The sequence below is a fragment of the Zeus faber genome, assembly GCF_960531495.2.
Source record: "Zeus faber genome assembly, chromosome: 15".
Classification (NCBI taxonomy): domain Eukaryota; kingdom Metazoa; phylum Chordata; class Actinopteri; order Zeiformes; family Zeidae; genus Zeus; species Zeus faber.
The window spans coordinates 6445747-6460714 of NC_137194.1; the positions used below are offsets into that span (position 1 = coordinate 6445747).

Here is a 14968-nt window from a genome sequence, read left to right on the forward strand (position 1 = left end):
CCACTTTCCCTCCTTGGAACATAATTTTGATTAAGAAAAAAAAGAAAAAATTGGAAATTTTTAAATTAAAAATAGAAAAATAAAACCAATGAACTTGCAGATAATCTAATTTCACAATTGACACCCTCTTATGGAGAAAAAAAAAAAGTTTTTTGAATGAAACAGTGAAGAGCTTATATAGGGGAATGCAAATTTCACATTGCGTTAATTTCTTTGTAAAATTGTCATGGAAAGCAATTTGATTCCAAATTGGAGCCAAATATCACACACAAACAATGGAAAAACAGTGGAACAACTAGGTCTGCTCAGAAGAAAAATAGAAAATAGCATAGTTTTCCATCCAAACAAACAAAAACAACATACCTGATAATATTTCACCCACTCACCACCATGCACACAATTCAATACGGACATGATTAACAAATAGACCCCCCCCATATAAGGCACTGCATTTGTCCTGCAGGAAGCAAAATAAGGAAAGCTGCGATGCACATTTCGTGATCATCCCAAGACGGAATAGCAAAGTAGGAAAAATAAAAATAAAAAATCGAAATAAAATAATTCAGCTGCCATTGAAAGTCAAACCAAAAAGGTCAAGCCAGGGAGAATTGGGTTTTCATTGGGGTCATGCGCAACAATGTGTGTCATAACACTGCTGTCCGGACTCCTCGTATCACTCCCTCGAACGGAACTGAAGCGAGCAAAAACAGACTCTAGAGGACAATTAAGGACGATAATTATGGAGAAAAGATGTATCTGTGGAACAAGCTGCCCCACCCAAACAACAGTGATAGCCAGGCACTCAGGGGATGATAGACCGTCATACATGCATAACCTCAACAACTTCAAACTTCAATACAAAGGTCTACCTATTGATTTTTTAAGGTTGCACATATACAGTATAATGGAATTTAAGACATTTGAGATAATGAACACAATAATAAAAATAATAATTAAAAAAAACATAAAATGCGAAAGGGGGAGGAGGGCAATCTGAAAAAATTTGGAAAATTGAATTTTACACCCATAAAATGTAATATTGACCATTGCATACCATCTGAGTGAAATTGGAATGAGCCATTTTATAATTGTGAAATAAAAAAAATAAAATAAAAAAAATAAAATTAAAATAATCCCAGAAAACAAAAAGACAAACAAAAAAAATCTAACTCCACAAAACCCTGTACCTTTAGCCCTGTCAATATCAACACCCTTTAAAAATAAATATCAAGTCCGACAAATACGGCACAAAAGTCTCACACATAAATTAAAAACGGCAAACACACACACAAATAAATGGTTAGCTGAGATAAACATCCGACATTAAAAACTTTTAAGTACAAACCAAACAAAACATGACGAAAACCAAGAGATAACATTCTCACTGAATACAACTATGTACACTTTCTTTTTTTTTTTATTGCCATTTTTCAATCAATAATTACAAATGGCGTTTCCTCAACAAGAAAATGGAAGCAAACGCATAGGGTGGCGAGGACGAGACGAGACAGAAAAGCTGTTTCCCCTGCTGCTGTACAAAAATACATGATAAAAAGAGTGCAAAGTGACGCTGATCCTTTGGAGTCCCGATAAAAGAGAACGCTAGGTAAACAAATATACCTATAAGAACACGTTGATTTAAGGCATCAGCGTTAAAATGGCGACACTGATTCGAAGTGCATGTCGTGGCCAACCACCGCCACCAGGGGGAGGTCTTCTCGGCGCATAATCCCGGCTGGAGCCGCCGCCCGTGCCCACCTCCTCCGAAATCCACCTTCTGCACTTGCATCGCGTCCGTCCGCATTGAAGCTGCGGCGAGCCGAGTCGGACCCAGCACCGGGGGCGTGCCGCCTCTACCTCGCCGACACGGACCCGGGGGTTTCCTGGACAGGGAGTAATAACGTCCGTCCAGGACCTTGTCCTCCTGTTTCTACTTGCTCATCTTCCTTCAAAAACCGCCAGGCGCACCCATGCCGCGGTACGGCGGTAAAAACGGTAAGGCATTTGAGTTAAGCCCCGCCCCATAAAAGAAAAACGACCACCAGCCTCGCAGGCCTAGTTCCCCTGCACCCAACACTTGTGAAATGAGGCTTAAGGACGCCCGACGCCCAAGACGCGACTTGAGCATCGGGTTGTAGGGAAAGCCCCGCGTTGAGAAGGGGGTCAAATTTTCGGATTTCTCGGCTCCTAAAACTGACCCGCCCCTCGTAGCTGGTGACCGAGTCAAGGAAACCAGCCCTGCAGGGGGTGGGGACGGTACCAACCACCCGCCCTGCTCACACTCAAAAAGATGACAAACAAACAAGAGAATACATAGAAACATGGAAAAACACTTTTATATAAATAAATTAAATAGCTATACTATAGCTAAACTCTTCTGCTAGCGATGCTTGAATGGCCAAAGAGAAGTGCTTGAACTGTGCCGTACAGTCTGGGCCTTGGGAGAATTCCGTTTCAACACCTTGAAACTTTTCCGGGTTCAGCTGGGAAGTGGTCGGGGGGGAAAAAAAAAAAAAAAAGTTGTTTAGATGCTCGAGACACTCAGTATAACTTTGACAAGACTCCCCAAATTAGTACAAATGGCCCGAAAGAACAGGTCCTAAAAACGTCTATTTCCAGTCTTTCAGGGTTGGGGGAGTGTGGGGGGGGTGGGGGGGAGGGGGGGTCTGAGGGTTCCGCCTCCGCCCGCCTCCGCCCGCCTCCGCCTTTTTAACTGTCTCTCAGAACCTGTGTCAGATCCCCAAAGTCGCAGTCGAAGAGTTCGCTGATGCCCTCGTGGTCGCCCAGGCCGAAGTGGTAGTCGTGGCTGTGCGGCGGGGACAGGTTGATGAACCCGTCCAGCGGCATGGAGAGGCCCTCGCCGCTCAGGAAGTCGGAGGAGGACAGCGGGGAGAGGTCGAAGTCGGGCATGTCGCCCAGGTTGGAGAAGGGGTCGCCTCCCAGGAGAGACTCTGTGGCGGCGAGGGAGACAGGGAGGGGTAACAGAAGCAGATTAGGGTTGATTTTCGTTTCGCTAGTCGCTTTGGAGGGTAAGACCCGACCCTGGAAAGGGGGACACGCCAGGAAACCGCCCGGCCTGACGCCGACCGGGCGACGCGGCCCGGTCGGCGTTCCCCATTCATATTCACATCACATCACATTTTGTTTTGCGAGGAGAAACGCGTGCGTACGCAGAGGTACCGGAACGGCTCTAAATGGACGGGCGCGCCCGGCACCCTCGTTGGCACACACCACGCCCCGCTTTCTCCCCATCAGGAAGTTCCCGGGCGAGCCTCAGCGGTAAAACGTCTTGCTCGTCGTGGCCACGGTGCCCAGCGGATGTGCGCAGCGGGAGCAACGATGGCTTGGGCCGAAATAAAAAAGCGGGTGGATATGAAAGCTTTTTGTTTTTTGTGTTTGTTTTTTTTCCTATTCATTAATTGCATGGAGGCTGGTGGTGGCGCGGCTGGTCTGGTGAGTGAGTTGCGGCTCCAGTTTATTACATACACAGTATAATTATTGAACGAAAACACCAATAATTACTAACAACAATAAGGCTTCTTGCCGGTGCAAACCAGGGCCCCGATGGGCCCTCAGTAAACGATCCTGTTCGTTCCCCCTCACGTCACTAAGGTCTCGTCGGACGACTCTAATCCCATTGAAACTGCGGCCGTTTCCACTGTTTGGACACTGAGTTAATGAGTCGCACGCTCAACTCCTTGATATCCCCAATCCGGGGATTATAAAAAGCTGACCCTCTTCTACCAGTCGCTGGGTCTTCCCTGGTTATGAATGATCAACAAACCAAAGTCGGCCAAAGCGTTGTTTAGTAACCAGGGCCTCATCACTTTCGGTTCTTCGCGGCTTCCCTACACTCAGTCCACCAAGGGACCTTTTTTGGCATTTTGCGGTATCATCATCATCCAACTTCCCCTTTCTAAATCCTCATTTACATCTACCCGCTCCATAAACTGATCAGACAGCTCCTGAGGCCCTTCCCATTTAGCGGTGTTGAAGATCCATCCGCCCGTGAGCCTTTCCTCACTTCTCTTAACTCCCAGTTCAAGTCTACCTATTGGCGGGTAATGATCACTCCGGTTGGGTCCTCACGCACATTCCGGCCACTCAATCCCTCTAAAGTCACGAACGGTAGACTTAACGTCGACCATTCCCCTTTGACCCAGTGTACACCCGGCGTCAACACGGGTCCTGGGAGATCAGGTCACAAGTGGACAGCTCGAAGTACGAGCGTAAACGCGTCGAGGGGCCACCGCTCGGACCTCACTCGGAGGTGGTCGGGGGCCACATTCTTTTAGCGCCGCAAGCGCGCTAAATCTCAAATCGAGCTGAGGGGCTACGGCGAGGGTCGGTGGTGTCAGAAAAAAATAAATTAAAATAACGTCGTTGTGATGTCACAGCTCCCAAATGACGAGTGCGGAAAATCCAATCGCGGAGACGCGCGTCAACACACCAGGGGAGTTCCCCGCAAAGCTCGGCTCCGAGACGATACGCAATATGCGAGTGGCAGGTCTCCAGGCACACCACTTCGCATTATATCAAGCCCCACACGCAGCACAGCAATATAATCCATAGAAAACCTCCCGTGGTAGCGCTTCTTCCTTAACTTTCACCGATACAATTTCCTTTTCTCCGCCGCACAACAGCCTCTTTAGCCCCAATACTGGGGCCGGTGACGACTGCTTCTCATTGCAGCACCTTCTTGTCGCAGCTTTCATCTGTAATGGTGAGTATTAACTTTCGTCCCCCTACTTTTACTCGAGTTCTTTTCCAACGCCGCCCATTCCTCCTCCTCTTCCCTCGTGGCCCCTCGGTCTTGCAGCGGCCGGGACGGAACCTGCGGCGCCGGGTCGGCGTTGGGGTAGCGGCCGGGCGTGGACTGCCCCGAGGTGGACCGCGACGATTCGGAGTAGATCCCCTCGACCGTCTTTATCATCTCCCTCAACTCCGCGGGCACCACGGACAGCTCGATCAGGTCGTGGCGCGCCGCCTGCCGCACGTGAAGCAGCGTGGTGTCCTCGGGCCGGAGCGCGCCCACGTCCTCGTCGGCGTACGCCGAGGGCCAGCAGCGTCTGAGGGGGGGAGGGGGTCGCTCCTGCCGCTCCGCATGTATACGCTCACTGGGGCGGTACGGGCCCGGATAAAGGGTCTGGGAACCGGCGAAGCCTGCGTGCAGCGGCGGCCCGTAGGGCGGCGTCCGGTCATATCCCTCGCGTAGGGGAGCCAGCGTCTTCTTTTTCTTGGGCTTCCTGTGGGGGCTGTCGTCGGGCCCCAGCGCCGGGCTCGGCGGGCCCTCGCCCTCCGGCGGGTGGGAGTCGTCGCAAGGCTGAGCGGCGTGACTCATGTCGTAATCCTCCATCCAGGCCGGCGGCCGCACGGCGCGCTTCGGTCTGGCTCCCCCCCGGGCCGGCGCGTCCTCGTCGTCCGCCGATTCCATGGGTAAATGCTCTTTCCGCATGGACGGACCAAATCTGTAGAATAGTTTATGGTAGAGCAGGCGTCCGTTGGTGTTCATCTTCACTGGCGGAAATTGGTGGCAGCGTTTTCTCGGGCGGGTAAACCTTCGGCTTTATAGGGGCAGAGTTATGACGCCACAATGACACATTTCTTTGTGGCGTCAGCGCACGGCAGTCACATGACGACGTCCCCGCGGTAGCTGCGGCAACCGTCTGGGGGAATGTCCCTTCCGTGTTTACGGGCGGTTACCGTGACGACTGGAACGCCTGACCACATTCCATCCTCCCGTCGGAAAAGTTACAATTGTTGTGTTCCCGCGGTGACTCAGATCCAACTGCAATGTTGAATTACTGCCCTCTTCTGTAGCCAAATACTGCTGGTCTTAAAACTACGTAAATAAGTCACGTATATAAAATAATGACGTTATTAATGTTAATGATAGACATCACTATATTCACTATAGATAAATGTTTTTTTTATATAAGTGAATTATACTGATATATTCATCTTCGCAGTTTGCAAACACTATACTGTCAAAAGTAGGTTTTCATGGAAAAACATCTAGTAAATATCCAGCCGAAAAACTAATTGCTGTTGTTTTAGAAAAACAAACAAAAAAAAAAACAAAACAACAGCTCCCATTTCCATTGACATATTTTGTGACACAAAACCCGGACTCTTTTCGACACTTTTCGGATTCAGTGTGAAGCGTGCTCCACAGCCCTTTTTATAATTTTGTAACATAAACATCTATAACGTAACACCCAAGCGCAAAAGTATTTCATAAAGTATTATATCATTAAAACGGTCTGGGTCAGAGTAGAAAGACTGAGACGTACCCGTTTCCCCACTCAGCCCCAGGGTGGGAGGATCTTGCTGGGAAGCCGCCGTCACCGTGGACGACGTGGACACCGGCGACGTCTGACCCGCCTCGCGGCCGCCCGACGCCGAGGGCCTGGTGCGCGTCTGGTCGGCGGACGGCGTGAGGGGCAGGGCCAGCGTGGGGTCGGCGTCGGGCTTTGAGGGACTGCTGCCCGTGACGGGGCTGCAGACGCCCGAGCTGTCCTCTGGGCAGAGGAAGACGTCGATGGGCCCCATTGTGCTCTTCAGCGACACCTGGTAACCCTGGGAGACGGCACACGTGCCAGCACAAGATCGTCACAGGCTGCGGGAGCAACTGATCCAGGCAAAGTGAAGCTATGAATGGGATCAACACCTTGTCTGAAAATCATATTTCCTAAAAAGTGTGCTATTGCACCTTGTGGGTTTAAAGAAGATGCACGAAAGTGTGCGTCCGGAATGCACGTTAAACAAAAGAAGAAGAAAAACAAACTGTCTTCCATAAAGAGCCACATAGATTGTTACTTGTTCATTGAATTGATAGGAATTGAATACAGTGATTTTATATTCATTATTTTGAAATAGTGCAATGCATTTCATTTGGGTTTGTTTTTCCACATTACCAATGCAGAAGTGTGAGAAATCGGTGGAATATCAAACAATTTTTGGGACATGCTGTACAGTACGTGAGCGTGTCCTCGGTTTATTTTCTCCCATATACGGGGGTCCTTGGTTGAAAAATGTAACAACAAATACCATTTGATAAGTCGCTAAAAATGTCCTTTATCTAATAAGTTACAGAAAGAGCTTGCCCTACCTCGCTGGGTTCGGAGACCTGCATCTGGGTCTCGGGCGGGGCCCTGATCACCATGACCAGCTGGTCTGGGGAGTCAAACGACTTCCGGAGGTCCTGGCAGCGCACGTAGCCCAGCGTGATGGCGGCAGAGTGTTAAGGAACTCCACCGGGTGGGAACGAGTGGGAACGAGTGGCACGTGTAGATGTCTCACCAACGCTACAGTGAGGGTCGAAGACCGGATTTATCAGAAAATAGAAAGAGGTTAGAGTCCATGGATACACATACACGGCTCTGTTCACGCTCTTCAACCTCATCTGAACTAATTTGGGATTTAACTGCATGTGATGAAGGAGGTGAAATTTGAATATGTGAATTAAGCGAAATACGAAGACGAAATAACCTAAGAGGAATCATCCTGAATCCGTTGGAAGGGCCCGGAACTATTGCAAGGAGTAATAATGATTCAATGAAATCATTCACTGGGGAATAGTCTAAATTGAGGACCCAAATCGAAAATGAGTATAATTTTTACCCATTAAATGCATTTTGCTGGTTGGCTTTCTATTGTTACTATTTAATTGCCTTCTATCAATGTAAAGTACTTGAGCTGCATGTCATGCATGAAAGGTACCATACAAATAAAGGTTATTCCTAAATTATCATCATTATCAGAGACAATATAAAGTACAATAGCAACGTTAAAATGAAACAAAACAAAAAAAGAAAAAAGGATATTGCTTGTTCTGGGGGTCCTCTGTGAGCAACCGGAGCTGCAGGTTGCACTTGGAGATGAGCTCATCCAGCTCGTCCTCGGTCTCCGCAAGGTTTCGCACCTCCCTCTGCAGCTCCTGGTGGTGGGACGCCGACGCCCCGTCGATGCGGTTGCCGCTGGTGGTGGTGGTGGTGGGGAGGGGATATTTACATTTACATGTATTCATTTAGCAGATTCTTTTGTCCAAAGCCACTTACATGTGAGGCTAGAAAGAAACACAGCACACATTGACCATTGGAGCAACCTTGAATGTAAGGGCCTGAGCGCCCGTTTCTTAATTCAACCAAATACAAGTGCAAGATAGCGGTAAAAGAACCAGAAGAAAAGCAAAAGTTGTGTTATTAGTAATTAGGTCTCCATCTTCCCATGCATATTTACCAACACAATTCAGTCAAACAGAATCACAGATGGAATGAGAGACCTTTGAAGAGACCTTTAAAGGGGACACGTTTCTTTTCATCCGAACTCCTGTGACGCCATGGGACGTTGACGCAACAGACGTCAAAGATCAAGACAATTACCAGACGACGCCCAAAAAAGACAGGAGCAGACGCATTCAACTTTTTTCTCTTGTTTCCTGGACACCCTGCTGTTGAAAGACAGCAGGGAATCCGCAAATGGCCGGCTTGTTGTCTATGGGCCATTTTCACAAGAACGCTCACATTCTGAAACTCTTGAAATGGGCTTAAACGGCGTTCCATTTGTTGAACTCGGACGCCCCCTAGCGGTCACGCGACGGTATTGCTCCAACCCGGGCAATTATATCGTGTACAACCCCTTCTCTTTGTTTATTTCAAGATTCATTTTCGTGTCCGGTTCTCCCATTAATTTCGAGATTTTCTTAGACAAACACGGATGTGATACCTGCATTAAATGACGGAATGAGACTGATCGCAAGTTTCAGAATAGAGATAAGTTGCTGAATGAACCGTGACCCAGGGAACCGCAATCTAGTAAGCTCTGGCTCCGGTAAGAATTGCGATGTGATGTTGGATCGTGCACGACGATTTCTTCATTTTTATTATTCCGTTTTGAGCGAGTTAGCTGCCTCCTTTGCGTGCATTCAAATGCAATACCTCCAATTCAATCTACAGTTAATACTCCGCCCTCACCAGAACAACCTCCTCACTTCCCTTGTGTGCGTTTGTGTTCTCAAACTCTATTTCTACAGACGACACGGTGAGTTCTAACTCTGAGAGGTTTATAGGCAAACATAGATGGTTGTTTTAAAGACAGGAGGGTTGCACTGTGTAGACCTCATAGTGGTTGCTCCGGGAGACGAGCATCCAGGAGATGACAGACCGGGTGGAGCCCATGCTGCGTTCAAGTAAAGTCGGAAAAACGTGCTGCGTCCCAAAGAACCCAGGAAACTAAAACGCACCCGACACGACTAAACTGGACCCCGTGTATTGGTGCCTGCAGCTTTATTAATTATTAGTATTATTATGAACTGAGACTTTTTGCTGCCGTAACTGTGAAAACTTCCCTGTTGTGGGACAAATAAAGGTTTAGCTTATGAAAACCGAGACAGAGGGCACCACTAGCAGACTCTGCTGCGCACACAAGCAGCACCAGCCGACTAAGAATTGAAAGCACGCCGAGTATTTTACAAATTTGATTTTTTTTTTGATGAATGATAGATGAATGTCGCAACTAATACAAAACTACTAACAACTAACAACTAATAAAAAATTAACTAAATGTTCTTATTTAGGTATTATTTTCTATTAAAAAAAAAATACATATAGTAAAAACGACGGTGGGGGCGGCGGGCAAGGTTATAACACAGATAACAGCGGCCACACACACAGACACACACACACACACACACACAGACACACAGACAAGTCACAATTAAAAGCATGGATTAGAAGGGAAGCATTTATGGTGCTTGAATATCAGGCTGATAGCATTTAATTTGATCGTCCCCGACTGGTCACCACGAGAAGCTGCTACCTGACCCTGACCCCCCCCTCGAATTTCAAAACGCTGATCTCCCATCGCTTCCAAGGAAATTCTTCCAGCGAACGCCCCTCGTGCCGCGCCAGCGCCTGACGACATGATTTGGGCCGCGCGCCGCCCCGTGCCCACGTGGCAGGTATGAATCACATTTTTCTAACAGTAACAGATGTGAGAACAGGGATAAAATAATTTATAAAAAATAAAAGGGTCAAAAACATAAACCCCGACACTCACAGCCACTGGATGTTGTTCTTGGACTTCTTGGAGATGAGCTGGATCCCTTCGAGGACGTTGGTGATGTCGTAGATGCGTCTCTTCTGGACGTCCAGCACCTGCGAGGCCCAGTTCAGGTCCACCACGCCGTCGGGGGACTTGGACAGCAGGTCCAGGAAGCGCTTGGTGGTCAGGTTCAGCGACGTGTCGTACCGCGACTTCTCCGTCACGCTACGCGGGACTGGAGGGAGGGGTCAAAGGGCGAGTATTTAGCGGCGACAGAGCAACTCGTGGAAGTACGTTTGTGTTGAAGAGAAAATAACAGACCGTTACCATCAATAGCGTCAATGCATACATCTCCAGTTCAGTGTTTTTCCCCCCACCACGCAAATAATGGAAATTACTTTTTGTGTTGCAAGACCAAAATTGCAAGGCTGCACTATGTCATCAAATCCATTGGTGCCATCAGAACAAGTTTCACTTTGAAAGTGACGACGACGCGCTGTGATGAAAGTTTCGATTTTTCTTCCCTTGAGAGTCGGTTTATCGACGAGTAGCTCAGTAAAAAGAAATAAACAACAAGCTCTACACACAGCAAAAAATGGTACTGTGCATTTGTTGCCCACATACATAACTACATCCATACATAGAAACGTACGATCCGGTGTCGTATAAAAAGTTTCAGTATGTGGTTTACAGTATGTTACATGTTTGTAAAATGAGTCACAAATGTATGTGTAAGCATACTTCGCCAATAACGCCCCGAGTCGGATTCCATTGATCTCATTTGATTCAACTTAAAAAATAATAATAATAATTATTTACACTTGTTGCCGGCTGTTTGAAATTGTTATTTCCTGAAAAAAATGTTTTTTAACTAAATAAACCCTAAAGAAAGGAGAGAATGATGTGCGTGTGTGTGTAACCTCGGGGCGGGGCCGGCGTGGAGGGCGGGGCTCTGCCGTAGGAGGACGTCCTGGTGGTGCTGACATACTGGTGGTCGCTGTCCAGGTCGAGCTTCCGCTTCACCTGAAGAGGCGGCAAACAACACACAGGAAGAATGCATACAAAACAGTCAGTTAAAATTTTAAATTAATAACATTAATAACAACAATTATTTATTTCCGTTTTTAAAAATGACAGTTTAAAATGACCTCTTAGCTTCCCGTAGGGTTTGCAGAGATAAGCGATGATCAATAGAAAGTCCGAATAAAAAGCTGACCCATGGCTGATAAATGTATATTTAAATCAGATTTTGTACTTTGTCTTTTATTTTATTCACATATTGTGATGAGCTAACTAGTACATAGTAATAGTAAATATTTGAAATGTATACCCTATACAGCCATACTATTGCATTTGTATATTCTGTTGATATCCAGCAATTTGTTTTGTATTTCTCTTCTATTTGTGTATATTTTACTTTTTATTTTAACTTGACTTTTCATTCTATTTTATTCTCCATTGTTTTGCCTGTGAAGCAATTTAACCCGGATGGCCATTTTTGAGTATTCATTGCAGTTCTGCAAAGGTTTTTTGGGGGTTTGAAGCACAGCAACAATGCAAGAGTATTTGCAAACTTTTAAGATGGGATTAAATGCAGGTTTTATGGTTAATAACACTTTTTGTATTAATTTTTTTTAAGAAAAAATATTTTGACATCCCTCCTTAATATCTTCTAATTTTTGAACCTCTAGAACAGAATAAGATAAGGTAAAACTTTAGAAACGATTTGGCTAAACTCACAAATGTGCAGTAACAGACTGAAAGTGATTCAGAACATTTAAGAGTAATTAATTTATATGAAATTTAACTGTTATCTCCATGGTTTTATTTTTTTTTTATTATTATGTTTAGTATCTGCTTTTAGTCTTTTATTTCTATGCTTTTATCCTTCTTTACATCTATATAATGCATTCTACACCTTATGTTAAGCACTTTGAATTGCCCTTGTATATGATATCAATATACTATTTAAAATAAACCTGCTTTGCCTAAAGGTACAATGGAAAACAGCCAAACAAACAATGCACACAAACAAGAAAGCATTAAACATAATGTCGGGAAAATGAAATTGAAAGTAAAAAAAAATACATAAAAATAGGGCGTGGCCATTGCCATCACAAGGAGGGCGCAACCGCACAGGGTGTCACCATCAGTGGGGGTGACACCAAAATGACTGCATATAAAATCTTTGTGCAGTGTTACAGCAGAAATGTATTTATTAAAAAATATAAATCCCTGTAGCTACTTATAACAACCCGTTGCGCTGAGCTCTGACCCGTCGAGGCATGGACTCCAAGCTGTGATGCACTATGTTCTGACACCTTTCTATCAAAGCAGCATTAACCGTTTTCACCAATTTGTTCTACAGTAGCTCTTCTGTGGGTTTGGACCAGACGGGCTGGACTTCGCTCCCCGCGTGCATCAATGAGCATGTCGCCAGTTCAGCGGTTGTCCTTCCTTGGACCACTTTTGACCACTGCATACCGGGAACGCCTCACAAGACCTGTCGTGTTGGAGATGCTCCGACCCAGTCGTCTAGCCTATAACAATTTGATCCTTGTCAAAGCAGCTCAGATCCTTACGCTTGTCACTTGCTGCCTAATGTATCCCACCGCTTGACCGGTGCCATCGGGACCCAGATGAGCAATGTTATGAACTTGACCTGTCAGTGCTTTTATTGTTGGGGCTGCTCGGTGTATACTATTAACTACAGAGCATATTGACACAAAATGCATAATGGAGAGGAAGCGATCTCTGCACCACATTCCTGTCCAGTTTCGCCAATCAAAACAAATAAACAGATGTATTTATTTTCCTCCGTTTTCCATTTGAACAAAACGAGCCCTGCACGCCCCGTGCCGCGTCACTCACGTCTTGGCGTTGCTGTGGGACTGAATTAGGTAAAAACTGGATTTTTGTTGGTGAACTCTACTTGGAAATCCTGCACTCCTGTAACAGGGAGTCTTTCTCAGTCACTCACTCAGAGCCATGGATACTACCGCCAACATGTGGATAAGGAGAATACCGTCACATATTCAAATCACTGTGCACTGGGTGACACCAACCACTGTGGGGCCGCCGGGCGTGGCCGGAAAGCAAGATATAGAGCAACAGGTGGTGACAGTATGGATTGTAGTAGAAAGGAGTACAGAGTTCATTCTGGCATTACAAAATTAAATTTCACTTTCTACTTTTATAAGCATTACCCCCCCCCCCCCCCCATTTTCAAGGGCTTTACGCAAACCAAGTAGAATCAATACTCAACATGATCTTTATTAATTAAAATATGAATTTAGTCTGTCTATTATTTGTTTGTATATATATATATATATATATATATATATATATATATCTCATCAAAAGTCATTGTCATCTACTAATACATAAGGGGGATATCATAGGTTTTTAATGATGGCGTTTTTTTCAAGGACCTTTCAAGCACTTCAGCACAAAAGGGGGCTATTTTCAAGGTATTCCAGAACCTACATTTCTGAGGATGAAATTCTAGCACCTCAAGGCCCCGGTAAAAAAAAAAACAAAAAAAAAACCCTGGTGGCAGAAAGATTAATGGAATTCGACAGTGATAACACTCTCTTCCCATCACAGCCCAAAAGCCTACATCCCCTCCAGCCATCATCCCACCACCCCTCACCGGAGGTCTCCCCAGGGCCGGCCGCCTCTTGTCCTGGACCCCGACATCCACGGGCCCCTGCGGCGTGGCGAACAGCAGGATCTCCCCGGTGCTGGTGGGCGCCACGGCCGTGTGCAGCCCCACGTCGGCGGCGGGACTGGAGATGATCACGATCTGGTGGCGGTCGTCGCTCAGCTCGATGCTGCCGGAGTTGAGCAGCGTCTCGAAGTCGGCCAGAAGATCCTCCGACGTGTGGCCCGTGATCAGAGCCCGATCTGACATGGCAGGGTCGGTCCCACGGCGCGGCCCCCCGCTGCAGGGGACCCGAGCCTCACGGGGGGTGGGGGGAAGGGGTGGGGACGAGGGGGGGGGGGGGTCGTGGTCCCTCAAACTGACACCGACACTGGAGGGTTGGAGCCGGATCTGGATCAGAACCTCCACTCGGTGCGAGGGAGGGAGGGAGGTGGGGGGGACGACTACGACTACGACTCGGAGGTTCTGCGCAAGTTTGGTCGCAGCCGCGGTTCCGCTGTATCGCGCCGGTTTAAAACAACGACGCGGCAATAACAACAACAAAAACACACCAAACAAACAAACAACTTCACCCGGGTGACCCGCCGGCGATCGCAGCCCAGAGACCCCGGCGACTCGAACCCGACGTCCGCGCAGAGCCGACTCGACGGCTGCCCACGTCTGGACTCGGAACCCGGCGAACTAATCCCCCGTTCCCATCCTCCGCTTTTATTTGTTATTTTTATTTTAAGCTTTTGAAACGTCAACGCGGCGAACGGCGGCGAGGCCTGACCGCTCCACCAGCCGCCCCGCGAGCTAGCTAAGCTAACGCTAATACAAGAACCGCAGAACGCCGCGGTCAGCAAATACCCGATCCGCCGCTTCGCCCGCTGCGGGCGGGGGACACCGGTGCGTGCATCGCGGTCGGAGGGGAGAGGGGTGACGCTGGGGGTTAAACGCGGCGACGGCGACGGCGGCGGCGGCGGCGGCGACGACGCGACGGGTCAAAACTTTCAAATCGCTCCCGAAATAACAGATCCGCTGCCGAACGCGACCCGCCGGCGCGGGTGTTGAGAAGCGGCGACTCCCGGGCCCGGGCCAGGGTAACCCACGCACGCATCGGTGCAAACTAGGAACGCGGGGCGGGTTAGCATGCTAGAGGGGTCACCGGCCGGAGTCTGGAACTCGATCCGGAGTCCTCCGACCCCCAGGAAGCGGCGCGGGAACACTCGCGCAAAGGAGGAACGCCCGGGAAATAAACGCACATTGTCCGACCCGACG

The 14968-nt window shown here is 47.7% G+C and overlaps 1 protein-coding gene across 1 annotated transcript; it reads right to left on the bottom strand.

Moving 5' to 3' along the window:
* Nucleotides 1–2709: 2709 nt before the first annotated feature.
* On the bottom strand, nucleotides 2710–13957 carry e2f1 (E2F transcription factor 1; the record flags this gene model as incomplete). Its single annotated transcript, XM_080014549.1, has 7 exons — nucleotides 2710–2951; nucleotides 6294–6579; nucleotides 7112–7226; nucleotides 7827–7979; nucleotides 10060–10279; nucleotides 10965–11067; nucleotides 13697–13957. The coding sequence occupies 7 exons, from the start codon at nucleotides 13955–13957 to the stop codon at nucleotides 2710–2712; spliced, it is 1380 nt and encodes a 459-aa protein (XP_079870675.1).
* Nucleotides 13958–14968: the final 1011 nt, after the last annotated feature.